Here is a 26,763-nt window from a genome sequence, read left to right on the forward strand (position 1 = left end):
CAAAACTACAAACTGAAGCTAAACAGCTAAATAGTACAGATTAAGGAGCTTAAAACAGCTAGCTATTAACAGAGAGAATGAAACAACCAAAACAAAAAAAGGGGTACGGTTAAAATGTACAAGGTTGCCTACTAGTGGTTTAGCAGGGAAATGTCCCAGAGATCCGTAACAGTTGGGTCGTCTGTTGTTATGCTTTTATATACTTAAAAACCCTGCTATATACCTATGAGTAGAGGATGCAAAGGCTAACTTTAGCCTTATGGAGTACAAAGCGTCAGCATTATTTTAATTCGTTGATGCGTTGAGGTTGGTGTTTGAGTCACTACAGTAAATCATATAGAAATCTTTACATGAAACACAGAGAACAGTTGTTTTTAATATAAACTCACACGATGTGATACATATACTCCATGTTTCTCCATGTATAGTTGAGTTAACGACCTTGTGATGTAAAATGTTTTCAGTCTTGACAATACATGAGTGGCTCAAGCCCCCGAGCCCCCACTCTTGCAACCACTGTCCGTGACATTTCTACACTTAAGATCCAAGTTTAAACTTCCAACTTTACAAAAATTTGGTTTAAATTTTTGATTTGATGTTAACGTGTTTTCTCCTGTAATTAACTGTTGTTCTTTTTTCTCTGTATGTAATCGGCACTAAATACTAAAAAAACAAAAACAAAACAATGATCCGAAATGACACCTGACGATGATGATGATGACGATGTTGATAATGATGATTGCTCACTATTTTTTGTTTTTGATAAAAGGAACAAAAACACATTTTATTGATATGCAAAGCCGGCTGCTTCTCTCTCTCTCTCTCTCTCTCTCTCTCTCTCTCTCTCTCTCTCTCTCTCTCTCTCTCTCTCTCTCTCTCTCTCTCTTTTGAATCAAAATATGACTTCCTCAGATTCCCTTTTCCATTCTGTTTGTCTTTCTCTGTCTCACTGCCTTTCTGTTACTTCCTTAGGTTGCTGGAAAGAATCCTGGAGCTCGGTTACATTTTGCTGAAGCGTGCCCTGATCTGTCTGCTTCTTTGCGTCTTTGTGACTTCCCAACTCATCCTCACTGGCCTTCTTCTTCTCCCAGCTCTCTCTCTCTTTCTCCCAGCTCTCTCTCTCTTTCTCCCAACTCTCTCTCTCTTTCTCCCAGCTCTCTCTGTCTTTCTCCCAGCTCTTTCTCTCTTTCTCCCAGCTCTTTCTCTCTCTGTCCATGTGTTCGATCACTGCCATGTCTGCTCCTTCCTGAAGTTGTTTGATGGAAGCCTGAAGCTCACTGTTGCTTTGATGGAGCTCAGCGTTCCTCTGTTCCAATTCCTTCAACTTGCATTTATCCGTTTTGCTCTTTGTGTACTTCATAGACTGAATTTCCAACATAGCTTCACGTAGCTTCTTCTTCCAGATCTCCCTCTCTTTCTCTAAGCTCTTTCTTCCCTCCAAACATTTTTCTGCCGCTTCCTTCCATAACATTCTCTGTTTCTTCCAGATCTCTCTCTCTTTCATTCGGTCCATTTTGTCTTTCTCTAAGACCTGTATCATCGAGTCAGCTATCATTTCTCGTTCCACAAAGAGTGTGATGTTAGCCTGAAGCTCACAGATGTGTTGCAGAAGTGCAGAGTTCCTCTCCTCCAGCTCTCGCACCTTCAGGGTGAGTTGCTCCTCCATCTCTCGCGCCTTTGTGTTGTCTTGTTCCTCCATCTCTCCAGTCTGCTTTTCTGAGTCCATCATAGCATCAGACAGATCTTCTTCTATCTGAGACTGGTTTCGCTCCAGATTCTTTATCTTTATCAGTAATTCCTCTGTCTGTACCAGGTGAACCATTTCTCTCTCCTCCAGCTCTTTCTTTAATCCTCTAAATTCTCTGTGCATGTTTTCTTGCAGATTATTCAACTCCACCTTTCTGAGCTCCTTCTGTTTCTGGTTTTCCTTCTCAAGCTCTTGTATCCTCTCGTCCCCCAGCTCGGCCTCCTCTCTGTCCTGCTGCTCTCTGCTTACAAAAAACATGGTTTCCACATGCCCCAACTTCAGAGTAACTACCTTATTCTTGTCGTCTGATCTGTCTCTCGCTTTTGTGTCTTTCCCTTTATTTATTTGAGCCTGAGTTTCTTTCAGATTCTTTAGCATCCTCATCAATTCCTCCAAGAGCATCTGAATAGCTCGATCTCTCTCCATCTGTTCCTGCTTAAAATCTGCGAGAGCTCTCTTCATTTCTTCACGCAGATTATTTCTCTGCTCTGCCTTTCTGATCTCTTCCATTCTCTCTTTATTCTCCTCAAGCTCTCTTAACTTTTTAGCCATCACTTCCTTTTCCTCCTGCATTGTTTTCAGCATGCTGTCTTTCTCCATAAGCTCCTGACTGATGCAGGAGGCCACTGGCTCTGATTGCTCTCCCTCCCGTTTAGGGTTTTTGTCCAAATCAGCCATTTCTACACTGGAATAGAAATGCAGGATGAATAAACAATACAAACTGTGAAGATCTCTGATGAGGTTTAGTCCAAAACCTTGTGCTTTACCGTCGTGTGGAAGTTCTGTGGAAGTTCTGTCCATGTGACGTCACCGTTCACCATCATTAGAATTAGAATTAGTAGGTCCAAAGGACCAGAGGAGCTGCAGCTCCGTAACTCAGCCACTAGAGGGCCCTCAGAGACTTGTGGCTATTTAGGTTTTTAATCCGTCTCATGAAGCTGTTTGTCTGAAACACACGAAACTATAAAGAAAACACAGCACAGGTTTAAAGGATGCTTTCAGACATCAGATTGTCCAGTTTATTTAATTCTGTCACCATAATACGGGGTTTATTCATTAGACCTCAGACGGATCTGGTGTGTTGTTTAATAAAAGTCATTCATGATATAAACTGTTCAGATCTCTGAATGAATCACAAGCTAGTTAGCATCAGGCTAAATATTATGTTTATGTAAACCAGTAGCCGCGATGCTAACAAGCTAGTTAGTATCAGGCTAAATGTCATGTTTATGTAAACCAGTAGCCGCGATGCTAACAAGCTAGTTATCATCAGGCTAAATATTTTTAAGTAAACCAGTAGCCGCGATGCTAACAAGCTAGTTAGCATCAGGCTAAATATTGTGTATGTAAATAAGTAGCCGCGTTGCTAACAAGCTAGTTAGCATCAGGCTAAACATGTTTATGTAAACCAGTAGCCGCGATGCTAACAAGCTATTTAGCATCAGGCTAAATGTCATGTTTATGTAAACCAGTAGACGCGATACTAACAAGCTAGTTAGCATCAGGCTAAATATTATGTTTATGTAACCAGTAGCCGCGTTGCTAACAAGCTACTTGGTATCAGGCTAAATATTGTGTATGTAAATAAGTAGCCGCGTTGCTAACAAGCTAGTTAGCATCAGGGCTAAACATTATGTTTATGTAAACCAGTAGCCGCGTTGCTAACAAGCTAGTCAGCATTAGCCTGTATGTGTTTGTAACTAGGCCTGTTCATGCTTCATCTACTCTCCGTGATTTAGACTGAAATATAATTTTATTTGATTTATTTGTTCCTCATTGTTCTATAATTACTAAATATAATTATTTAAATCTTTACATATGCCGAGTTACAGTTTAAAAATAATTAATAAACCATATCAGGGTATTGTACAACTTACAATTTATAAATATGACCTATTTTTAAAATGTCTTTTACTATAGAAAAAACATCAACTAATTTATTCTGTTTAATAATTCATACACTATCAAGTCTGTTATCTGTTGAATATATGTTTAAAATAATACAATAATAAATCCACAACATCAAGAAAATGGTTACAAATCAGCAACATTTTGAACAATGATGCTTTTAACACTACCAGCACCACCAAGTCTAGTCCTTATTCTCAGCAATTGCTGAAATTCCCTTCGAACAGAGGATTTTTTTTCTATTACAGAAATATTAGTTCAGATGTTTGTCCTTGTTGTGACCACACACACACACATATATATATATATATATATATATATATATATATATATATATATATATATATATATATATATATATATGTATATATATAATGCCATATAAATCCTACAAACATTCAATGGTGGTTTTGAGTGAGAAAAAAAAGTCCAGTGTTTTTGGAATTGATATTGATAGCACTTAGAATTGATCAAACTGTCCATATTTTAAGTGCTTCAGAATAAACATCACTGGAAAAGCCTCCACTGAGGAAAACAGTCAGTGACTCGTAGCACGACTGCCATTTTGCGGATCAAACAATAGGAGACTTGTTTACTGAAAACAAATGGAACTATTTATATACACAGCACCAGGAATTACGGTTTATTTTGGTTTTCTTAACAACCAGTTAAGGATGATATGCCAAATATATTCTTAGAGAATTACTATTGGATTTACGCTTTTGTGATCCTAGAGCCTTCATAGTTTGTTCAGATCAGAAACAGCTCGGTACTTGCAATTTATTTAGCGTTTATTAGTCTTTATTGCATATATTGAGTGGCAGCCTGTGCAGCAGCTTTCATACTTTTGAAAAACTAAAAACATTTTATACATGCTGTGATTCATAAGTTGCTCAATGGTCCATAGTTCTGTCCTTTATTTTGTCCACTATTGTAGCTGAAATGTGAAAAAAAGAAAGAAAGTCTTTAAGATGGAAGAGATTTTTGATTATTCTCAATATATAACAAAAATCTCCAATAATAAAGTCAGTAATCAACTGATTTATGTCTCCTTTTGTTTGCTATGGGTATACTGCATATACTGTAGGTCAAGTAAAATATTATTTTTATAGCAATTAACAGTAAGCTGCAGCAATAATCGCTATATAAACTATTGCATATTTGAGTCATTAAAAAAATACTGGTAGTTATATTAATTTAAGCTAATTTACAAATAAAAAAAATAAGCTAGTGAGATGTGGGCAGAAATAATAAACTATTATCTGCTATGGAGCAAAGAATAAATGAATATATGATCTAGGTATGAACACTGACATGTAATAGCACGGTGTTGTTACACCAGCGACACCTTTTATTCCACAAGCTGTGATTCAAAATGTCCCCTTTAGTATTTTAATCCTTTCTGCGCTTTAATGCACACAATTTCACAGGACAGAGAGATTGTTGATGAGATAAATCAGGTGTGTTGATTGAATGAAGATCACAAAAAGCTGTAGGAACAAACCACTTGTAAGTGTAACATATAGAAAAACGGTTGGTCAACTATTTAAAAAAAATAATTACGTGAACATGAATAACATAAAAAAAATTTAAATAAAATAAAATAAAATAAAATAAAATCCCACAGTGAAGTAATTATGTCTCATTAAGGACATTTAGTTGGTATATACGTATTGTAAATAATTTAAGGTACTTAAGCTAGTCCACTGTTTTTCTGTACGATTCCTCAAAAACCTAAACTTAAAACAGAAAACAAACAAACAAACAAACAGACAATCATACACCTCTCACACCTTCCTAGGTTAAACTGAGGACAACACATGCTACTGTATTTGAAAGGCAGGGGCAAAAAGATGGCACCTTCATGGCATTATTTTCACTAGAGACACATTTTTTTAGTCGTAAGGACAAGTAGAGAGCAGTTCATTTTGTTGCATGTAGTGAAACCTATAAGGCACTGCATGGTATTTTTTTCCACAGGAAGGACAGATATAAGGGCATTTTATCACATCTTCTGTGTGTAAGCATAGCCTAGTCTGCACTTTATTACTATAATCGAGGCTATATAGTTAAGTATACTATTTTTGCTTTGTTTTAATCTCAGCAGCTTCCAACTGTGACTTAAACTATGACTTAAAACACTGACATTGATTCTGACCTACTTAGGATGATGTGGATAATGAAGTAATGAAGATTGGCATAGAGGTGCCACAAATTTTGAACCAGCCAGCGCCAGTATTATTATTGAGGGAAAGGAAGTCCTGCAAGACCTGGATGTATCCAGAGCCTGTGCCCTGATATATACTCTCAACCTCAGCTACCCAAAGGAATAAAACAATATTTTTGAGGTGTTTCAGAAAATAATTTTTGAGCTGGATGGTCTGAAATCTAGCCCGAAGGTAATGCCTTTACTTGACTTTACTTGGAAAATAATTGAGTCCTGGATAATTATCTTTTTGTCCAAGTATTTAAAAAAAACATCTTGGACACAAGTTGACATTGGTTTTATAATAAACCAGTTTCATCATAAAACTGGAATTGCTGTGTTATTTCTTCTGATTAAAGTGAAATAAGTTATTTATACTAAAAAAAATTAAGATAACAATTTGCATGGTCATATATAAGTAGAATGGAATCAAAATAAAGAAGATAGAATAGCTTAAATTATGTTATTTGACCACTTAATATCACCAAAACTTTGAAATTAAAATTAAATTTTTTTCAACTTAATTAAGCTTTTAGAGGTTAAGTCAAAACATGTTGGTTGTACTAAACAAATTGGGTTAGTCTAACTACTGTATAAAAGGTTCATGATGTCTACTTAATAATGACTGAGTTGAAATTACTTAAAAAGATGCAGGGAATTTTTTTACCTTAATTTTTTTTAAGTTGAGCCAATGTATTATTTTTAGAGTGCATATATAGCTGTTGCAGGACACAGTGAAATGAGACAGCATTTCTCCAGGACCATGGGGCAACAGAAAACAAAAAACACAGCTAAGGACTTAAGTCCTAGGCACATAAAGTGCATCTGTGCAACCTGGTGCAAACAGTGCAGGATAAGACAAAAAGACAGAAACACTAACTTAAATAGCACCATATTCAGAGTGGCCGCTCCATGCCATCTACAACAGGAGAACCCTAGAAGTCATGTTATCACATTTTCTTCCCTCTAAGAGCACTTTCACAGCACTTTATTGGACCACTAGGACATCAGAAGGAAGAGGAGTGACAACACTCCCCTGAGTATCTCCCCTAATATGATGGGGCCTCTTTATTATAGGACCAATAATACTTTAACAGAAAAAAAAAGAAAAAGAAAAAAAAATATATATATATATATATATATATATATATATATATATATATATATATATATATATATATATATATATATATATATATATATATTAGTCATTCTTTAAATATTCAAAATATTCTCTTAAAAATATCTTCAAAATATTCAAAATGTATTAGGTTTTTTTTTTTGTTTTTAATCCCAGACGGGCCTAACGTGCGCCTCCTGACCGACCCCCGCGACGAGCACGAAGAGACGCTCCAGAGACGCAGGAGGAGGAAGAAGGGGGTGGGTTTGTTTTCCCTCACGTTTCAACCTATACAGTCGCTCAGAGAGGCTCGTTTACTCTGTCATTGGTCAGACTGAATGTCGGTCACAGCGCAGCGTCATGCGTCATCAGTGCGGCTGCGTTAAAGGAGCGATTAATCTGTCATTGGTGAATTACATAGTCTCAGGTTTGGGACGTGATGTCCCTCTGACGCGCAGATGCGCCCGCGGTTTAACCCGTTACAGACAAACCCTGGGACAGGCCTTGAGAAAATAACCCAGTAGCTGTACATCAGTCTGTAAGCAGGATCAGTCATTGGGAATTTAAGGTCTGCGGTGTTGTTTGGAAGCTGGAATAACGGTAAGGTTTTTTTTTCTTTCTTTCTTTTCTTGTGTGCGAGATTATCTGTCCATCTCTGTGCGCTTTGGGCATCATGCAGCAACAAATGTAGACTATCGTTGTATAATTTGATATTTGTTTGAGCCCTGATGTATTTAAAGTGCTGAGCAATTAAGCATGGGTTGTAATTGAACGGATCGCGTAATTCACACGATTTCCTGATTGCTTCAATGCCCTTGAAAAAAGGACCAGTGTGAACCGACTGCGCAGTTACATCCTTCTGCGTCTCTTCCTCCTCAGCGGAGTCGACGCTTATTGGCCTCTTGATGCGCAAAGGTCAGCATCAGCATCCTCACTAGCTCTCCATCCCCAAACTCTCTCTCTCTCTCTCTCTCTCTCTCTCTCTCTCTCTCTCTCTCTCTCTCTTTTTCTCTCTCTCCCTCCCTCCCTCTCTCTCTCTCTCTCTCTCTCTCTCTCTCTCTCTCTCTCTCTCTCTCTCTCCGCCATGGGGAACCGAGGCATGGAGGACCTGATCCCACTGGTGAACAGCTTGCAGGACGCCTTCAGCACCATCGGACAAAGCTGTAATCTCGACCTGCCGCAGATCGCCGTGGTGGGAGGTCAAAGCGCCGGAAAGAGCTCCGTGCTGGAGAACTTCGTGGGAAAGTAAGCTTTATCCCAGTTATATTCATTCAAAAACACTACATAAACTCTGTCTTGTGCTTGTTTCCATGTTGCTCGGGTGGGGACGTTGCTTGGTGTTTATCTTTCACTTATTGAAAGAACTAAATCTATTCAATTATTTATTCAATCCTCAATTAGACCTTGATTTGGAACAGAGAGTATGGGTTGTTGCCAATTTAAAAACAATTCTATTTGGCCCATGTGTCTCTCCAGAGTGATGCACCAAACCAATAAAATGTTCTACATAGAGCTATCCTCAATGTACAGGGTTCTCTTCCTGTACGGAAAAAAAGTCACAAGAACTTTAAATGTGTTTTTTCAACACTTCCCATAAACAAATGTTCAGCTCAGAAATCACTTATGTTATTATAATGTATGTTCTTATAATGTTTTTATATTGTATCGTTTCTTTAAAATGGGTTAATATGTAAAGGAGATTTACCTTCACTTTCACATTCACATACAGTAACATTTTTGGAAGGAGTCTCCAGGGTCAGTGATTTTTACCGGTCAAAGATTTAAAAAAATTATGAATAATAGATTGTAACTATTTATGTAGTGATGTGTTATAAGATGAATATAAGAAATAAATCAACATCCAGGTTGTAATGGTGACTTCCATTCTACAACAAATCAGTTTTCTTGAGGCTAAATGATTTGGCGGGAGATTTGGTGTTTGTGTGTGAAATTCAGCAGTGTATAACTGCATCATTCCATACGAGATAAAGGAGAAGTGGTGTGTCCTTTGCTATATTCACACCTGTTTGCAAAAAAAAAAAAAAAAAAAAACAAAACTTTGTTGTGTTGCGAAAACAGATGATCTCCAAATTTCAATGTATAAGTGGACGTAGCGTAAGATCTGTAGAACGTGGTTGTATAAAAACTAGCTCTGCTTTGATAAAATCTTCAACACTGATGGAAATGACACAGAATAGATCACCTACACATCACCACACACGCACATACACACACATACTGCACACTCTCAAATCATACAAAAGCCTGTGTGTGTGGGTGTGTGTGTGAGACAAGCTTCATTTTTTTTCCTTAATAGTATATTATGTAAGAAGGAAAACACTTGGGGGCGTTTTAAAGAATCTCAAGAATGACATTTAATGTTGCTTCACCCTCAAAACAAGTTTGTACCTGTTTTTACTTGTGTTTTAACAGCTGCATACAGTCATCTAATTAATTTTCCCCTCTTTCAAGCTAAAATCAAATGAAAATATTGTCATGCCACTGAAAAAAACTCCAAATATTAGGAGAATCATACATGAAACAATCCTTACAGAAACAATCATGATCATACAGTATGGCTTTGTTAACTGTTAGTCATAAATCACATTTGAGAAATTAGCAGTGATCTGATATAAAAATGGATCTAAACGTGATGCTAAGAAGCTGGAAGAAGCTTCTTTGTTTGTCTCTGATATGTCTCAGAATAGCATCTAAATTGACCTCATCTCAGGATGCTCCATCATAGCAATGTCTCTCTCTCTTTGATATCTCTAGCATGTGACCTAATGCCTTTTAAGCTCCTTTTTTATCTAAAGTTAATTGCTTTGTGATCAGTAAGCAGGCTCGGATAAAAGATACTTGTAGCGTGTGAGTTCATGTAGAATAAACTCCGACGTATTCATTCAGTGAATTTATTTGAAACTGTTGTAATTTGCTTTTTTTTTTTGTTTCGTTTTTAAGGGATTTTCTTCCCCGAGGCTCTGGCATCGTCACCCGTAGGCCTCTGGTGCTGCAACTCATCAACTCTAACACAGGTGAGTAGCCTGACCTATATACTGCTGTATATAAGACTAGTAGATCTGCACTTTCTTTGAAATCTGGACTTATACTGTCAAAATGCTGCATTTTCTCTTTGACTCTGTTTGCTTTCACACAGAAAAATTTTAAAGATTACCAAAATGTGTTCTTGCGAGTTTTGTTTGAGTAAACTGTCCTCTCATTGATCAATCCCAAATGTTCAATGTTTATCAAATACAATTAATTGTCCTTGACGTTCCAATACCTTGTGACTGTTCATATCCTTGTTAAAATGTACAGTAGGTTGACATGTGACATGTGGCTTTTCAAGATTGTTTATATTTAGTACATTTCACTGTTGAACGATCCCTTTAAAATTCCAGTTCCAGCAACATTACTGAATACTGAATCAGCATGGCTTTAATACTTAATATCAGCGAGACTATTGTACTGAATATTAACATGAATGTTAAACTAAATATCAGCAAGGTGTTGTACTGAATATTAACATGGCTGTTATACCGAATCTTGTATGGTATGGGAATGTGGTAGCTTTGTGGTTAAAGTGTTGGCCTACCAATCAGAAGGTTGCTAGTTTGAACCCCAGGTCTACCAATCTGTCACTGCTGGCCCTTAACTATCAATTTCTCTATAAATATTACATGACTGTTGTTCTGGTGAGTATTAACACAGCTGTTGTACTAAATATTAACATGCCTGTTGTACTGAATATCAGCAAGGCTATTGAACTAAATATTGACAGAGCTGTTGTACTGATTATTAACATGGTTGTTGCACTGAATACTGACACTGCTGTTGTCATAAATATTACATGACTGTTGTACTGAATATAGACACAGCTGTTGTACTGAATATTAACATGGCTGTTGTATTGAACATTAACATGGCTGTTGTACTGAATATTGACATGACTGTGGTGCTGAATATTAATAAGGCTGCTGTACTGAACATTAACACGGCTGTTGTGCTGAATACTAAAATGGCTGTTGTACTGAATATTAACATGCCTGTTGTACTGAATATCAGCAAGGCTATTGTACTAAATATTGACAGAGCGGTTGTACTGATTATTAACATGGTTGTTGCACGGAATACCGACACAGCTGTTGTCATAAATATTACATGACTGTTGTACTAAATATTAAAATGGGGGTTATACTGAATAGCAGCAAGGTTGTTGTACGGAATATTAACATGGCTGTTGTATTGAATATTAACATGGTTGTTGTACTGAATATTGACATGACTGTGGTGCTGAATATTAATAAGGCTGCTGTACTGAACATTAACACGGCTGTTGTACTGAATACTAAAATGGCTGTTGTACTGAATATCAGCAAAGCTATTGTACTAAATATTGACAGAGCTGTTGTACTGATTATTAAGCTAGCTGTTACACTGAATACCGACACAGCTGTTGTACTGAATATTACATGAATGTTGCACCGAATATAGACACAGCTGTCGTACTGATTATGAACACTGTTGTTGTACTAAAAATTAAAATGGCGGTTACACTGAATAGCATCACGGTTGTTGTACTGAATATTAACACTGCTTTGTACTTTATATTAACATGGCTGTTGTACTGAATATTAAAATGGCTCTTATACTGAATATCGACATGGTTGTTGTACTGAATATCATCATCGCTATGATTATCTGTGGCTGATAATTACTATAACTGCACTCTTGCTTGTGAAATATTGCTTAAGCATTGTTTATCATTTGTGTTACAGTATAATGTTAGCAAGAGTGTTTTTTTGCCAGCCAACTTGACTTGTTTCATTCATTCAGTCTCAACCCATAGAGAAATGTAAGATTAGAAATACATGACTCTAGGCCACTAGATGAAAGTCATTCTAAGATGACCTTCACTGCCAGCCATCGGGAAATGTTCTGAAAAAGTCTCTGAAAATGAATCCGAAGCCGTATGTTTGTGTGTGCACAGTTGTTTTACACTTGTACAGTCCACATTACCTTAATTTTAACATGACTTGTCCGTACTAATTTAAATGTTCGTCTGTCGTGTTCCTGTCATGACACTAAAAATGTTTCAGATGAGTGACCACTTAATGAATAATAATAGGGATAATAAATAGCTGAGATATGTGCATTATTAAAGTCATAAAATCTCATATATAAAAATGTTATATTAATAGATTTTATATCATCTATATATTAAAACTCAAATTGGATAAAAACCGATATCGAAGCTGTGTCCTATTTCTGACATGCTGCATTTTGTCATACAGAGTACATGGCAGTGAATTCCTTTGTTATTCTTATTCTATTCTTATGTTTGAATAGAGTCTTTTCCTGCATGTTTTGTGCATCACAGGCTGTTTCACCATCCGTAAACCCAAGCACTTGCCTGTAAAGCCAAAAAATCAGGGATAGAAAATGCTGACTGAAGAAGGAGTTCACTTTTAGTTTGCTATCAAATGTACAATTCAATACAAATCAAAAATTCAATAGTTTTAACAATAGATCAAAGCAGCTTTACAGAACATAAGAAACACAATATAACAAGTTTAATATTATAAAAAGATTAATATTATACAAAAGTTCAAGATTTATATTAGACATTCAAATGTGTTTGTATTTATCCCTAATGAACAAGTCTGAGGTGACTGAGGTGAGGAAAAACTCATCCTCATTTGGGCGACACTGGAAGGTGTGATTATAAACTGTTATAAACACCAGGAAGTGTTATTATGAATAATATCCTTTATACAGTCAGATAAAGTCTGACAATTGTGTGTTGATTGGGAGGTTGTTGTCCTCAAAGTCCACATGTAGATGACTGTCTGAAATCCTCATGAAGCAGAATCCAACTGGACTTGAAACGGTCCCTCCAGGATTTGGTGATATGGTAATCACAGAAATGAACGCAAATTCAGGGAACCCTGGGAAATTCAGAACATCTTGTGATCGTACAAAATGAAAATACGTCTTCCGCTCATGTGTGTGGGACATGAGTACAGCTCATTACAGAAAGTCATTACATGTGTGTCTCATTTCTGTGAGTTTAAAAGAAGATACCTGTGCTCGTGCTTTCCACGATTCACATTTTCCACCAAAAAAAAAAAAAATGAAAGAAATGTAAGTAAGCCTCAATGCATATACAGTATTTATACTGTTCATAGTATAGTATACTATTTATTTGTTATGTTGGCTTTGTTAGAAGCCAACATTCTGCTTTCCTATTTAAGCTTTAGACAAAAAATTATCAAGAGTAACTCCTCCTAGAGCTTTCGAGCCACATGCACCAAATTCGGATATGTTGTAGACGCTCGTCTGAAGTTTGTTGCTGTTACTTTTCTAAGCAATCCGAGTTCCGGTACTGGGTCTCAAAGTGGCCTTTTTTCCCATAGACTCCCGTTATAAACTTTGGAGGTTTATAACTTGGAAAGCTTTCGAACTTTCTACACCAAACTTGGCCAGCTCCTTTAGGGTGATACTCTGAACAAAGGTTTAAATTGGTGTATCGACTGGCCTTTCGGTTGTGCCGCATCCCCGCCCCAAAATATGCAAAATCAAAAAAACTTTTTACAACATGGACATGTGGCCTATCAAAACACTCAGAACAATGAGGGGAACTTCCTCACGGGTATTCTGATGATGTGACATCACGTGAAAATAAAAAATGTGCACAACATGAACATGTGACATACCAAAATACTCAGCACAATGAGGGTAACTGCCTCACGGGTATTCTGATGATGTCATGTGATGTCACGTGAAAATCAAAAATGAGCACAACATGGACATGTGACATATCAAAACATAGCCAAATAAGGGGAACTTCCTCAAGAGTATTTGGATGATGTCACATGCTTGTCTCCACTTACCTCCAAATGTTTTGGCACCCTAGCTTTCTGTCCACTTGCCTCCAAAAGCAACAATAACCCTTATGTCCACTTGCCCCCAAAAGCACCATCTTTTGCGAATACTTGCACCCTCAAAGCCAACATCAAAGTTTGTCGCAACGAACTTTACAAATCTAGTTTATCTTGTTTTTTTTCCACAGAGTGGGCCGAGTTTCTTCACTGCAAAGGAAAGAAGTTCACAGATTTCGATGAAGTTCGCCAAGAGATTGAGGCAGAGACAGACCGTGTCACAGGAGCCAATAAGGGCATCTCACCAGTTCCTATCAACTTGAGGGTGTTTTCTCCACATGGTACGTGGTACACGGCCTCCTCACTTCTAATTTATCTGTTACCTCTATTCCCCAGAAATGAAAACAATGTACTTTCTTCCTTTTGTTGTTGTGTCCATGTTCACATGACAAATGGGTTTATATCCATGAAACCATTTCACAGCGGTGGTTAGTATATATAAAGTAGACACTCAGGATTTTAAGAACTTCTAGACTTTCATAAGTATTTCTGTTTTTCTCTAGAATACTAGGGGCAAAATTTTCATAGAAAATATTTTCATTATATACTCATTATAGAACAGACTCACAGACACAACAGTTTGTTTCTACTGATTGAAAACATGCTGTTGGACAGGAATACCAGTATACTGGTATAAAGAGCTAGTGGTAAACTAGTTTGTGTATTGTTTACTAATTCAGTCTGATGTCTGTTCGAACCATGTAGGGTAAATATTTCATTATTTAAAACAAAAAAGAACTAAAGATATAAAAAGCTGAACCCTGGAAGGAATGAATGCTCACAGGGCATTATTGGGAAAATGGTGTGCCAGTTTGAAGCGGACAGCTCTTGGCATTCGGTGCACTGTCTACTATATAAATGCAGTCAGTACGCTTCCTCCCATTTCCCCATGAACAAAATACAAAATAACAGGGTCTATTTTAGGCAGCGGAAGACAGTTTCTTAAAGGTTATTTAATATCATGTGCCTCAGTGGAGGCGGTGTACTGTGTGGAGAGTATTGTGGCTGAAACACCATGCTATGTCATATCAAGATACTTTTCATGTATAGAGGAGATCTAGCTTTTTAAATAATGAAATAAATTAAATATGGCTTGAATGTTTCACTTGTATACGCTGACAGCCTACAGATAACTGAAGATTTACATTATGTTATTTATGCAATGCTAAAATGTTACCTGCAGGTTGTATATTTTCTCCTCTGTTTGTTTTACTTATCAAGTGTCTAGACCCCATATCCCAGATTCAAGAATGGGGTAAAATATGTTGTGTAATTGAGTAATTATTTGAATCCTCTGCACAGTGTTGAACCTGACTCTGATCGATCTGCCGGGGATCACCAAGGTGCCCGTAGGAGACCAGCCAGCAGACATCGAGCAGCAGATCCGCGAGATGATCATGCAATTCATTAGCCGAGAGAGCTGCCTCGTCCTCGCTGTCACACCAGCCAACACCGACCTGGCCAACTCTGACGCTCTCAAACTGGCTAAAGAGGTGGATCCTCAGGGTGAGACAGTACACGTGCCTTGTCTATGAGTTTGATTTCTATCTATCTATCTATCTATCTATCTATCTATCTATCTATCTATCTATCTATCTATCTATCTATCTATCCATCTATCCATCTATCTATCTATCTATCTATCTATCTATCTATCTATCTATCTATCTATCACTGCACTGACAGCACATAACAGTAAATCAGCTGAAGCAGCTGTGTAAAATGACTCTGAACACAACACAAATAACTTTTACATAAACAGCACCAGGTGACTGTAGCCACTTTATTTACTGTTTGCAGATCTGTACCACCCAAAAACTAAAAGTATAATTTTTATTTTCATAAATAAACAATAAAAATTACGTTAAATGCAAGACATGTTGTCGATGGGAAAGAAAATTATTTATTAGTTTAATCAAAGAGCGACTTTTTTACTTTGATATTATGCATGTGCGTAGTCTATCAAAAGTACATCATCAGCTGTCTGCTTTATTTGCACGCGCAGTCAGAGCTTGAGGCGTTTATCTACAGTATAATGTTAATCGGCGGAAAGCCGCAAAGACGGCAACCAAAAGCAGTGAAATTTCACTATTCGTATTACCAGAGTTGATAGCACAAACAAAATATTAATGCAAACAATCCATTCGATACTGAAAAAAAAATAACATTTATTGATTTTGTCTTTGTCTTGTGAATATTTTTTCATTAATCACTGCATCCAACAAACACGGGTTTTCATCTGTGGCAGTAAATAAACTGGCTACAGTCACCACAGATCTAGCGGCAGTAAACCGCTAGTATCAGACTTATCCCCACATCACCTGTTGTACCTGTAAGACACAGCAACATTGTTCCTAACCTGTAACTTCTACTGTTGCAGGTCAGAGGACCATCGGCGTGATCACTAAACTGGACCTGATGGATGAAGGCACTGATGCTCGGGACGTTTTGGAGAACAAGCTGCTTCCTCTGCGGAGAGGTGACACCAAGATCATTCTTCATTTTTCTTTAGAGATGAATCTGTATACAGGATTTCAAAATGAGAAACATTTCTGATCTGAAAATTGTTGTTGTTTGTGACAGCTATTTTACAGAACTGTATCACAATTTGCATGTCTGCATCTTAGAACCCAAAACATTTCATTCATGCTTCAAAAATCCATGTTTTTTTGGTGTAAGCCGTATAGGTCAATTTTTTTTTTTGGCAGTCAAAACTATATATATCATAGATATATACGTGTTGGGTTTTGGGCATTAAATACAGGACAGGGTCCAGGCAAATGAATGACTTGTGCTGTTAAAGATAACTAAGATGTTACAGAGTTAAAGAGAAGCCCCACACTGCAAAGTCCTGATGATTCAGTTCCAGAAAACACACATCCGGCTCAGTACAAACGAATTAATTTAGCACCTGCTGTGTGATTTACTGCAGTCTGAAAACCAAACTGCGTGATATTTTTTATGTGCATATTAATAAACACGCTTCATCAGTGTGTGTGTGTGTGTGTGTGTGTGTGTGTGTGTGTGTGTGTGTGTGTGTGTGTGTGTGCGCGCGTGTGCGCATGTGTGTGATTGTGCCCTGGGATGAACTGACACCTCATCCAGGGTGTCCAACACCTTGTGGGCTGAGTCCCCTGGGATAGACAACAGTTTCCTAAAGACTCTGTGAAGGATAAACTCTAGTGAAAATGGATGGATGGATGGATGGATGTATTTAGGGATGGATGGATAGATGGATAGAAGAATAGACTGATAGTTGAATGGATGTATTCACTCTCAGATATAGTCAAGTGTCACACACACACACACACACACATCTCACACACAGTCCTGCCCCCTGTCTCAGGTTATATTGGGGTAGTAAACCGCAGTCAGAAGGACATTGAAGGAAAGAAGGACATAAAAGCGGCTCTGGCTGCAGAGAGGAAGTTCTTCCTGTCTCATCCTTCATACAGACACCTGGCTGACAGCATGGGTACACCTCACCTGCAGAAAGTCCTCAACCAGGTACCATCTAAAACTTTCTTAACAGCAGGGGTCTCCAATCCTATCCGGAAAGGGCCGGTGTGGATGCAAGTTTTCATTCCAACCAAGCAGAAGCCACACCAGAGTCTACTAAATGCCAAGAACAACTGATTAAACAGGTGGAGTCAGGTGTGGCTTCTGCTTGGTTGGGATGAAAACCTGCACCCACACCGGCCTTTTGCGGATAAGATGGGAGACCGCTGCTTTACAGCATGCTTATAAAACCACAGAGAATCTGCAAAGCGTAAAACTCCTCTGTTCTGAATATTTTTGTGTCAGAAAAAAGATAATGCTGACAAATTTGTTATTATTTTCTGGATTTTTATCTCCACAGCAACTGACCAATCACATTCGAGACACACTGCCTGCTTTTCGGAGTAAACTTCAGTCTCAGCTTCTCTCTCTGGACAAAGAAGCAGAGGAATATCGTCACTTCAGACCTGACGATCCGTCACGCAAGACTAAGGCCCTGCTGCAGTCAGTTCCTTTAACACAACACAACAAAACGCAACACAACACAACACACAACAATTCACAGACGCTGTTCGGCTGTAATATTCACATAATTGAGCAAAGTCAAAGAGTTGACTTTGGTACGAACGAGACGTTGAGGAGTCAGACAGCCAGAATTAAGCGACTACACACTAAACACTAGACAATGAGAGACTACACAATAAACCGTAACAAACTGAACCCTGTGGTGTTTTATTAGAAGTGTATGTGTTTGTTATAGAATGGTGCAGCAGTTTGCAGTAGACTTCGAGAAGCGGATCGAGGGATCAGGCGATCAGGTGGAGACTGTTGAGCTGTCGGGAGGAGCTAAGATCAACCGCATCTTTCATGAACGCTTCCCATTTGAACTGGTCAAGGCAAGTTTTTTGTGTCCGTGTGATAAAAGCTCCAGTTGCGAGCTCAGGCTCTAAGAAATAAATCAGTGAGAATGCATAACCAGGCATTGTGATACCGACAAATAACAGAGAAGCTGGAAAGAATGACAGAATGTGACAAAAAAAATAAAAAATCAGCCAAAATCTGTTTGTTCTGTGGTCTGAAATCTTGTCTGTTATACACAGATGGAGTGTGATGACAAGGAGATGCGCCGGGAGATCAGCTACGCTATCAAAAACATCCATGGCATCAGGTGATGAATGAATAACGTTATTCTGAAATCAACTCAAAGTATCATCTCAACCCTGGTAATTGTACCGGTTTATTAAACACCATAAACATATATCATAAAATTGTTATTTCTATACCTATTATTTACACTTGTACTGATTTTACGTGTTATGCAATCTGAACTGCTATACATCGCTAGTTAGTGGGACTTCCTCCTGGGAAGTCGTAATTATGCCGTCAGGTGCGTTGGAGTCAGAGCGAGATGGTGGCGAATCTTTTTTTAATTAACTACAAAACAAAATTACTGCAAGTTTTTTGAACACTACTTCTAGAAAATGAAGAACAAAGAATGTGAATCAGGTAAGTTTTGCCTTTTTAGGAAGCTGCTGTAATCGTTAGCTTTGCGAATTATATTGCAATTGTGCAGTGTTCTCGTATTGTGTGCAAACAATTATCTTAAATAATACAAAGTAAAACTTGAATAAACAACCAATAATAAGCAAATGCTCTAAACAAATAGAGGGATAAAAAACTTGCAAATCCAACAATTTCTCTTATTATATGTTTAAATGTTAAAGAGTTTGCTTGTATTTAACTTGTGACATGCAATAAATCTTCATACATCTGGATCACTGTACGAAGAAATGACTGAATGTTTGTGCACAGTGTAGCTAGCACGAAATTTAACTTCTTTGTCTGAACCAATCAGAGTGCAGAAATCATCACTCCTCATCACACCTTACATCATTTCAGCCAATCAGAATGTAGATTTTGGAGCAATTCCACCTACTGAAATTGAAAGTCCCCGTGAATTTGTTGTTGCTACGGAAACAATAACTAAAAGCATCATCATCTTTCCAGGACGGGCCTGTTCACTCCAGACATGGCATTTGAGGCGATAGTAAAGAAACAGATCGTGAAGCTGAAGGAACCCTGCATTAAATGTATCGACCTGGTCATTCAAGAGCTCATCAACACAGTGCGTCAGTGTGCTAATAAGGTACAATCTTTCTTAGTCACAAATGTTTTCACATGGTACATACAGCCATAGACAGTAAGGACTGCTATCAAGGGTTAATGTTATAGTTCTATTACAAATCTTGGTGTACCTGCTTCATAAAACATTGTATTATTTAAATTTTATTGTTAATGCAAGAAAAAAAGAAAGAAAAAATGATGTGCTAGTTTATTAAGAGTTTAAGCTTTCTTTGCTGAGAGGCAGGGCTTTTCGTCATATTTATACGTCCTGTATTTATTGTTGTGGAACATCTGTAAAAAAAAAAACTGTCCATGTGTTAAAGAAGGTATAAACTGTCATCCCTTCACTAGCTTTTCTTTTGATCCCTTCTAAATAACACAACTTTTCCTTGTACCTTGTACTCACAAATTCCTGAAGACCGTTGCCTATTCCAAAGCTCTGACACTAAAAACTCCTTCCCTAAATAAATTAAATGTCTCCTATTTCATTTTCTTCCCATTTCATTATCTGGTGAGAACTGGTGAAGCAATTCTTGGTGTTTAACTTTAAAAAAAAAAAAAAAAAGAGTGTGCAGTGTGATACTGTACTCGTCTGTTTACGTCTCTGTAGTTGGGAACGTTCCCATTGCTGAGGGAGGAGACAGAGCGGATTGTCACTTCACACATTCGCGAACGCGAGAGCCGGGCCAAAGAGCAGGTATTGACTACTTTCACAGAAATCTGAGCAGCACAAGAAAAAAAAAACAAAACACAGAATATAGAAAAGATTTTTTGATGTTTCCACAGATTCTGTTGCTCATTGAGGTACAGCTTGCATACATCAACACCAACCATGAGGATTTCATTGGATTTGCCAAGTAGGTATTCACTAAGTGTTAATGGCATGATCTGGTGCCTTCAGCTGCCCCCAAACGGTTCCTCTGTTCAATGAGTGTTAAGTGTATGAGGGTGGTGATTCCTCGTGCTGTGTATATAAATAGTTCTGTTTGTTTTCAGTAAACACGTCTCCTATTGTTTGACCCACAAAATGGCAGTCGTGCTACAAGTCACTGACTGTTTTCCTAAATGGAGGCTTTTCCAGTTTGATCAATTCTAAGTGCAATAGCAAACACTGGAGATTTTTTCTCATTCAGTAATACAAACAGGTTCCTTCGTCATGAAGGTTACTACTTTAATGTCTGAAGAATGAGTGGAATTGAATGTTTGTAGGATTTATATGGCATTATATTAGTAACGTGGTCACAACAAGGACAAACATCTGAACTACAGTATTTTCTGCACCATAAGACGCACTGGATTATTAGGCGCACGGCCGGTTTTTAGGCGCACGGCAGAATTTTTTAGGCTTTTAGGTGTGCTTTATAGTGCGGAAAATACTGTAATATTTCTGTAATAGAAAAAAATTCGAAGGGAATTTCAGGAATTGCTGGGAATAAAGACTAGACTTGGTGGTGCTGGTGGTGTTAAAAGCATCAATGTTCAAAATGTTGCTGATTTTTAACCATTTTCCTGATTTTGTGGATTTATTATTGTATTGTTAAACAATAACTTGATAGTGTATGAATTAAACAGAATAAAGCTCCATGTTCTTTCTAAAGTAAAAGACATTTTAAAAATAGGTCATATTTATAAATTATAAAGTTGTACAATACCCCAATATGGTTTATTAATTATTTGTAAACTGTAACTTAGCATATGTAAAGATTTAAATAATAATATTTAGTAATTATAGAACAATGCATTTACATTGTAACAAATCAATCAAATAAAATTATATTTCAGTCTAAATCACGGAGAATAGATGAAGCATGAACAGGCCTAGTTAGAAACACATACAGGGTAATGCTGACTAGTTTGTTAGCATCGCGGCTACTGGTTTACATAAACATAATATTTAGCCAGATGCTAACTAGCTTGTTAGCATCGCGGCTACTGGTTTACATAAGCATAATATTTAGCCTGATGCTAACTAGCTTGTTAGCAACGCGGCTACTGGTTTACATAAATATAATATTTAGCCTGATGCTAACTAATTTATTGACAATCACACTTTGAAATATGTTTTATTTTGGAAAAAAACAAACAGATTCTCTTTTAATAACACCCGTCCGTGGTACACAAAAGGTTGCAGATCGATGCATTAAGAAACATAAATAGCCTCTTGTTCTGCGGCCCTCTAGTGGTTGAGCCCCGGAGCTGCAGCACTGAATAACGACATCACGTGTCCAGCGTCACAACGTCAAACCCCCCCCCCACCCCCCCCACCCCCCGGCAGTAATTCGATAACTGATACCGAACGATGACGTAATTGACAGAACTATTCACACACGACTTTGCTGATGAATCAAAAAAATCTGTTCTTGCGAAAATTGTACACAGAGGTCGTCACAGGTATTATTGTTCATTTATTTCTGTTCCAGTGTAGAACTGGCTGAAATGGAGAGAGAGCAATCAGTCGGGAGCTTCTGGAGAAAGACAGCATGCTAAAAACAATGCAGGAGGAAAAGGAAGAGATGGCTAAAAAGTTAAGAGAGCTTGAGGAGAATAGAGAGAGAATGGAAGAGATCAGAAAGGCAGAGCAGAGAAATAATTTGTGATGTTTCAATAATTTGAAATGCAGAGAGCTCTCGCAGATTTTAAGCAGGAACAGATGGAGAGAGATCGAGATATTCAGATGCTCTTGGAGGATTTGATCAGGATGCTAAAAAATCTGAAAGAAACTCAGGCTCAAATAAATAAAGAGAAAGACACAAAAGCGAGAGATAGAACAAACAACAAGAATAAGGTAGTTATTCTGAAGTCAGGGGATGTGGAAACCATGTTTTTTGTAAGCAGAGAGCAGCAGGACAGAGAGGAGGCCGAGCTGGGGGACGAGAGGATACAAGAGCTTGAGAAGGAAAACCAGAGACAGAAGGAGCTCAGAAAGGTGGAGTTGAATAATCTGCAAGAAAACATGCAGAGAGAATTTAGGAATTTAGGATTAAAGAAAGACCTGGAGGAGAGAGAAATGGTTCACCTGGTACAAACAGAGGAATTACTGACAAAGATAAAGAATCTGGAGCAAAACCAGTCTCAGATAGAAGAAGGTCTGTCTGATGCTATGATGGACTCAGAAAAGCAGACTGGAGAGATGGAGGAGAAAGACAACACGAAGGCAGAAGAGGATGAGGAGCAACTCATCCTGAAGGTGCGAGAGCTGGAGGAGAGGAACACTGCACATCTGCAACACATCTGTGAGCTCCAGGATAACATCACACTCTTTGTGGAACGAGAAATGATAGCTGACTCGATGATACAGGTCTTAGAGAAAGACAAAGAGGACCAACTGAAAGAGAGAGAGATCTGGATGAAGCAGAGGATGTTATGGGAGGAGGCATCAGACAAAGGGGAGGATGAGAAAAAGCACTTTAAGGAAGAGAGATGGAAGAATGAGAGAGATTTGGAAGGAAAACAAAGAGCACTGGGAGCAAATGAAGAGGAACTGGCAGAAAGAGAAAAAGGACTGGGAGGAAGTTCGAGCCTCCTGGATTGAAGAGAGACAGAAGTTTCTGACAGAGAGAACTGCAATGAGAAGCATGTACATTCCCGTGTGGTTTTAGATTAAGAAGGTTTATTGTAGGTTTTTTCCTTGTTTATAAAGCTTCGATAAATTTTTCAACTTCACTTGTGCCGTGTTTTTTTTTTCCCTCAAGTAAAATAGATAAGAGCTTGAGACAGTGTAATAACAATTATGAAATTTACACAGATATTTTTTATTCTGAAGGGGAAAAAAATCCTCCAATATGTTCAGTCTGAATTTGAATGTACAATAAAATTCTTTCTTTCTTTCTTTCTTTCTTTCTTTCTTTCTTTCTTTCTTTCTTTCTTTCTTTCTTTCTTTCTTTCTTTCTTTCTTTCTTTCTTTCTTTCTTTCTTTCTTTCTTTCTTTCTTTCTTTCTTTCTTTCTTTCTTTCTTTCTTTCTTTCTTTCCTAAAAGTGCACAACAGCGTAGCAGCCAAGCGAACAAGACAAGTTCAGCTGGAAACCAGGTTAGCATCCGTGTGTGCGTGCAGGTTTGTGTGTGTGTGTGTGTGTGTGTGTGTGTGTGTGTGTGTGTGTGTGTGTGTGTGTGTAATCTAAGGTAATTAATTTCTCACACTTTCGACACATTACATAAATCTAAATGTATGCTTTCTGCTTGGTAGCGTTTTATTATTATTTTTCTTCTTTCTCTTCTCAAACCTCACCTCAGTCTCTTCGGCATACACACACACATCGCATTATGCATTATCGTCGGCATACACACACACATAGCATTACTGTTTTATTGTATTATCGTGCTTTAATGTACGACTGAATTTGAGTTCTGCTTGTTCATTTGTTTTGTCATGGCTGTAGTTCTGGTTCCTGCATGGTTGCTTTTGAGTTCAGTTTGGAGTTGGGTGATGTAACCATAACCATCTAAACATTGCAATACTGTATATTACTGTATGGTGAGGTATTAGTGTGGTACAAGGCCAGGGAAAAGCTAGCGAAGATAACACTGGCCTTAATTATTGTACTAGCTTTTTATTTTTTATATTTTGGCTATATCTCCAACTCCTAGACTCGAGTTGTGTTTTCATGAACTGTTTTATGTCATTATGGCCAGCATCTTGTTTTCCACCCTTATTCCCTCTATCTGTGCTGTGAGCGAGCTGTCATCATGCATGTCCATGTTTTACCGAGATCTGCCATGTTTCCTGCTCTGACAGGACATCCAGGTAAGAAAAAAAAAACATTTCTCTGGCTTGCTTTCCAAAACTTAGTCCTAGAACTAAAGCAAAATCAATAGACAGAGTGAAATAGATAGAGGGAGAGGTTTTATGATGAACACCCTCTATATTATTATGGATGTAAATGAGTGCTTTGTCACGATAGAACAGTTGTAGTTTAACAATGTATAGCTTTAAAAAAAATCTTTTTTTATTTATCCTTCTCTCATTCTGTCATGAATATTATACTGCAATCTGGCAACATGTACACAATATAATAAAGTTACATTAATCTTTATTTCCATTGGTTTGCTTTAGCAGCTCAAGGTAAACTCGGCATCACTGACCGAGCGCCGAAATAAAATATTTCTGTAGGATTTTTTTCTGTCTAAACTGCCAGAGGAGATTATTTAGAGTCGTATTATTAATAGAGCTGCTTCTACACATGTCCCATGAAGACCGTGTGTGTGTGTGTGTGTGTGTGTGTGTGTGTGTGTGTGTGTGTGTACAGGGAAGCAAATCTTGGCTGGTCTCCAAAAATACTCATTTAATTAATCTAGGGAACTAGTAGCTAATACATTTTGGGAAATAGCTTGATGTTGTGAAACATATTTTAATTTACTTAGACATTAGAGGTTCAGACATTAGGTTCGGCAGCTGAATAAATCCACACAAGCAGAAAGGAAAGGAAGTAATCTTTAGAGAATTAAAAATGTTGTTTTGTCAACAATTTTTCACTGTTTTGCAGTTATTATAAGGAACAGTGATGATATCAAACAAACCAACACTTCTGTTATAGACCACACTCACGTCTGGTTTAAATTCGAAGAAGAAAACAGAAAACAAATATTTTGAGAACTAAAGACAAGAATGGCTGAATTCCTCAGGTCATGGTTGTTATAAAAAAAGAAATAAAATGCTGATGCGATATTACATTATACATGAAGCTTGGTCTATTACAATTTTAATAACTTACTGTCTTAAATGTCTGAAGAAGACCATATAAAAAATGTTAAATAGCAGATTATTATTATTATTATTATTATTATTATTATTATTATTATTATTATTATTATTATTATTGTTGTTGTTGTTGTTGTTGTTTTATTTTTAATTTTTTCAAGCGGAAACGAAATCCTGACTAACACACGAACACTGTGTTTGTTCTGATTCTGTGGAGATCTCCAGCGCTGCTTTATTTTCTTCTTTGCTCTTTGTGGCTTCTGCAAAACAACCAAAATGTACCACTCAAGCATCTCTGTTATTCTTCACAAACACCACCCTGTTTTTTTTTTGACTGTTGCACTTTTCACCCTTCATTAGGTCATTCGCAAAGGATGGTTGACCATCAACAACATCAGCATCATGAAAGGAGGAGCTAAGGAGTACTGGTTCGTGCTAACGGCAGAGAGCTTGTCCTGGTTCAAGGATGATGAGGTGAGAGCCATCTTCAGTACTGAAAAAGGTTGATTTGCACATAATGGTGACATCGCCCTCTGGTGGCGGCGAGGTGAAATGCGATTGTAATGAAAACACTGCCACGCAGATGCTTCACTTCACAGACATTCTGTCTGGTGGAGCTAATTTCAGGGTCAGAAAAATGTTTGGAGTTAAAGAATCTCACCAGATCTTATTCATAACACACACACACACACACACACACACACACACACACACACACACACACACACACACAAACTATCAGACAGAATTTATTGGATATACTTTAAATATATGAATATTACCAGTCCACAAAACTTAAGATATTTTGAGAAACATCTGTAAATCATTGACAATAAATAAATAAATAAATAAATAAATGTAGTTTCTAGCATTTCTAGCACAATTGTGCTGATTTTTGTGGAGTTAATAATCTGAAATTATTCAGATAATTAGAACCACAAAGGTTTTATTCCTCTGATTTTATTCGTTAAAGTATGGTACTTTTATCCGTTTAGAGTTACAGTTAATTTTGTGAAACATCTTACACATCTTACCCCTTCATTCATCAACAACTACTTGTTAATTGTCCACACTCAATCTCCCTTAGCCGCATTTTAGCCAGGCGAAAACAGTAAGCTAGACGCTCTGTATGTGGGGTGTGTGTGTGAGTGTTTTTTGTGGTGTGTATATGGGGGAGTGTGTGTGAGTGTGTTTGTATGGTGTGTATGTGGGGAGTGTGTGTGAGAGTGTTTGTATGGTGTGTATGTGGGGAGTGTGTGTGAATTTGTTTTTGTGGTGTGATTGTGTGGTGTGTGTGAGTGTGTTTTTGTGGTGTGCATATGGGGTGTGTGTGTGAGTGTGTGTTTGTGTTGTGTATGTGGGGAGTGTGTGTTTGTATGGTGTGTATGTGGGGTGTGTGTGAGTTTGTTTTTGTGGTGTGTGTGAATGTGTTTTTGTGATGTATGTGTGGCTCCAATTATTGGAAAGAAAAACAGAAATAGTGATGAAACACTAGAAATTCTTGTCCTGAGTGTTTATTTTCA

The 26,763-nt window shown here is 37.5% G+C and overlaps 3 protein-coding genes across 6 annotated transcripts in view; 2 read left to right on the top strand and 1 right to left on the bottom strand.

Moving 5' to 3' along the window:
* Positions 1-356: 356 nt before the first annotated feature.
* On the bottom strand, positions 357-2,831 carry LOC113662261 (golgin subfamily A member 6-like protein 2). Of its 2 annotated transcripts, none has more exons than XM_027177001.2 (2): positions 2,515-2,831; positions 357-2,432 (listed from the first exon to the last, which is right to left on the bottom strand). In XM_027177001.2, exon 2 carries the CDS (start codon positions 2,423-2,425, stop codon positions 947-949), a length of 1,479 nt encoding a protein of 492 aa, XP_027032802.2. In that variant the 5' UTR covers positions 2,426-2,432; positions 2,515-2,831; the 3' UTR covers positions 357-946. The 2 variants fall into 2 exon arrangements, with proteins under 2 accessions (XP_027032802.2, XP_027032803.2); XM_027177002.2 differs by having other exon boundaries at positions 357-2,224; positions 2,408-2,539.
* Positions 2,832-7,379: 4,548 nt separating this feature from the next.
* Positions 7,380-26,763, top strand: part of LOC113662257 (dynamin-3-like) — a 36,133-nt gene continuing 16,749 nt past the window's right edge. Inside the window, exons 1-16 of one of the 3 annotated variants that reach the window (XM_047812706.1) lie at positions 7,380-7,581; positions 7,861-8,226; positions 9,943-10,016; positions 14,054-14,203; positions 15,225-15,428; positions 16,303-16,401; positions 17,269-17,429; positions 17,782-17,924; positions 18,181-18,316; positions 18,521-18,588; positions 19,428-19,566; positions 20,155-20,241; positions 20,331-20,401; positions 23,521-23,572; positions 24,278-24,286; positions 25,601-25,714. In XM_047812706.1, coding sequence (XP_047668662.1) covers positions 8,066-8,226; positions 9,943-10,016; positions 14,054-14,203; positions 15,225-15,428; positions 16,303-16,401; positions 17,269-17,429; positions 17,782-17,924; positions 18,181-18,316; positions 18,521-18,588; positions 19,428-19,566; positions 20,155-20,241; positions 20,331-20,401; positions 23,521-23,572; positions 24,278-24,286; positions 25,601-25,714 — 1,668 coding nt within the window. In that variant the 5' untranslated portion in view covers positions 7,380-7,581; positions 7,861-8,065. The remainder of the gene's footprint in view (positions 7,582-7,860; positions 8,227-9,942; positions 10,017-14,053; positions 14,204-15,224; positions 15,429-16,302; positions 16,402-17,268; positions 17,430-17,781; positions 17,925-18,180; positions 18,317-18,520; positions 18,589-19,427; positions 19,567-20,154; positions 20,242-20,330; positions 20,402-23,520; positions 23,573-24,277; positions 24,287-25,600; positions 25,715-26,763) is intronic. The other 2 variants (XM_047812712.1, XM_047812718.1) reach the window with 2 other exon arrangements.
* LOC125141082 (myosin heavy chain, cardiac muscle isoform-like) lies at positions 21,888-23,445 on the top strand. Its single transcript, XM_047812774.1, has one exon. The coding sequence runs from the start codon at positions 22,159-22,161 to the stop codon at positions 23,074-23,076; it is 918 nt and encodes a 305-aa protein (XP_047668730.1). The 5' UTR covers positions 21,888-22,158; the 3' UTR covers positions 23,077-23,445.

This window comes from Tachysurus fulvidraco, chromosome 1, assembly GCF_022655615.1.
Source record: "Tachysurus fulvidraco isolate hzauxx_2018 chromosome 1, HZAU_PFXX_2.0, whole genome shotgun sequence".
In the NCBI taxonomy this organism is placed as follows: domain Eukaryota; kingdom Metazoa; phylum Chordata; class Actinopteri; order Siluriformes; family Bagridae; genus Tachysurus; species Tachysurus fulvidraco.

What these genes read in the sequence shown, in the direction of transcription:
- LOC113662261 (XM_027177001.2), bottom strand. Translation starts at nt 2,425, where the DNA reads ATGGCTGATTTGGACAAAAACCCTAAACGGGAGGGAGAGCAATCAGAG.
- LOC125141082 (XM_047812774.1), top strand. Translation starts at nt 22,159, where the DNA reads ATGCAGAGAGCTCTCGCAGATTTTAAGCAGGAACAGATGGAGAGAGAT.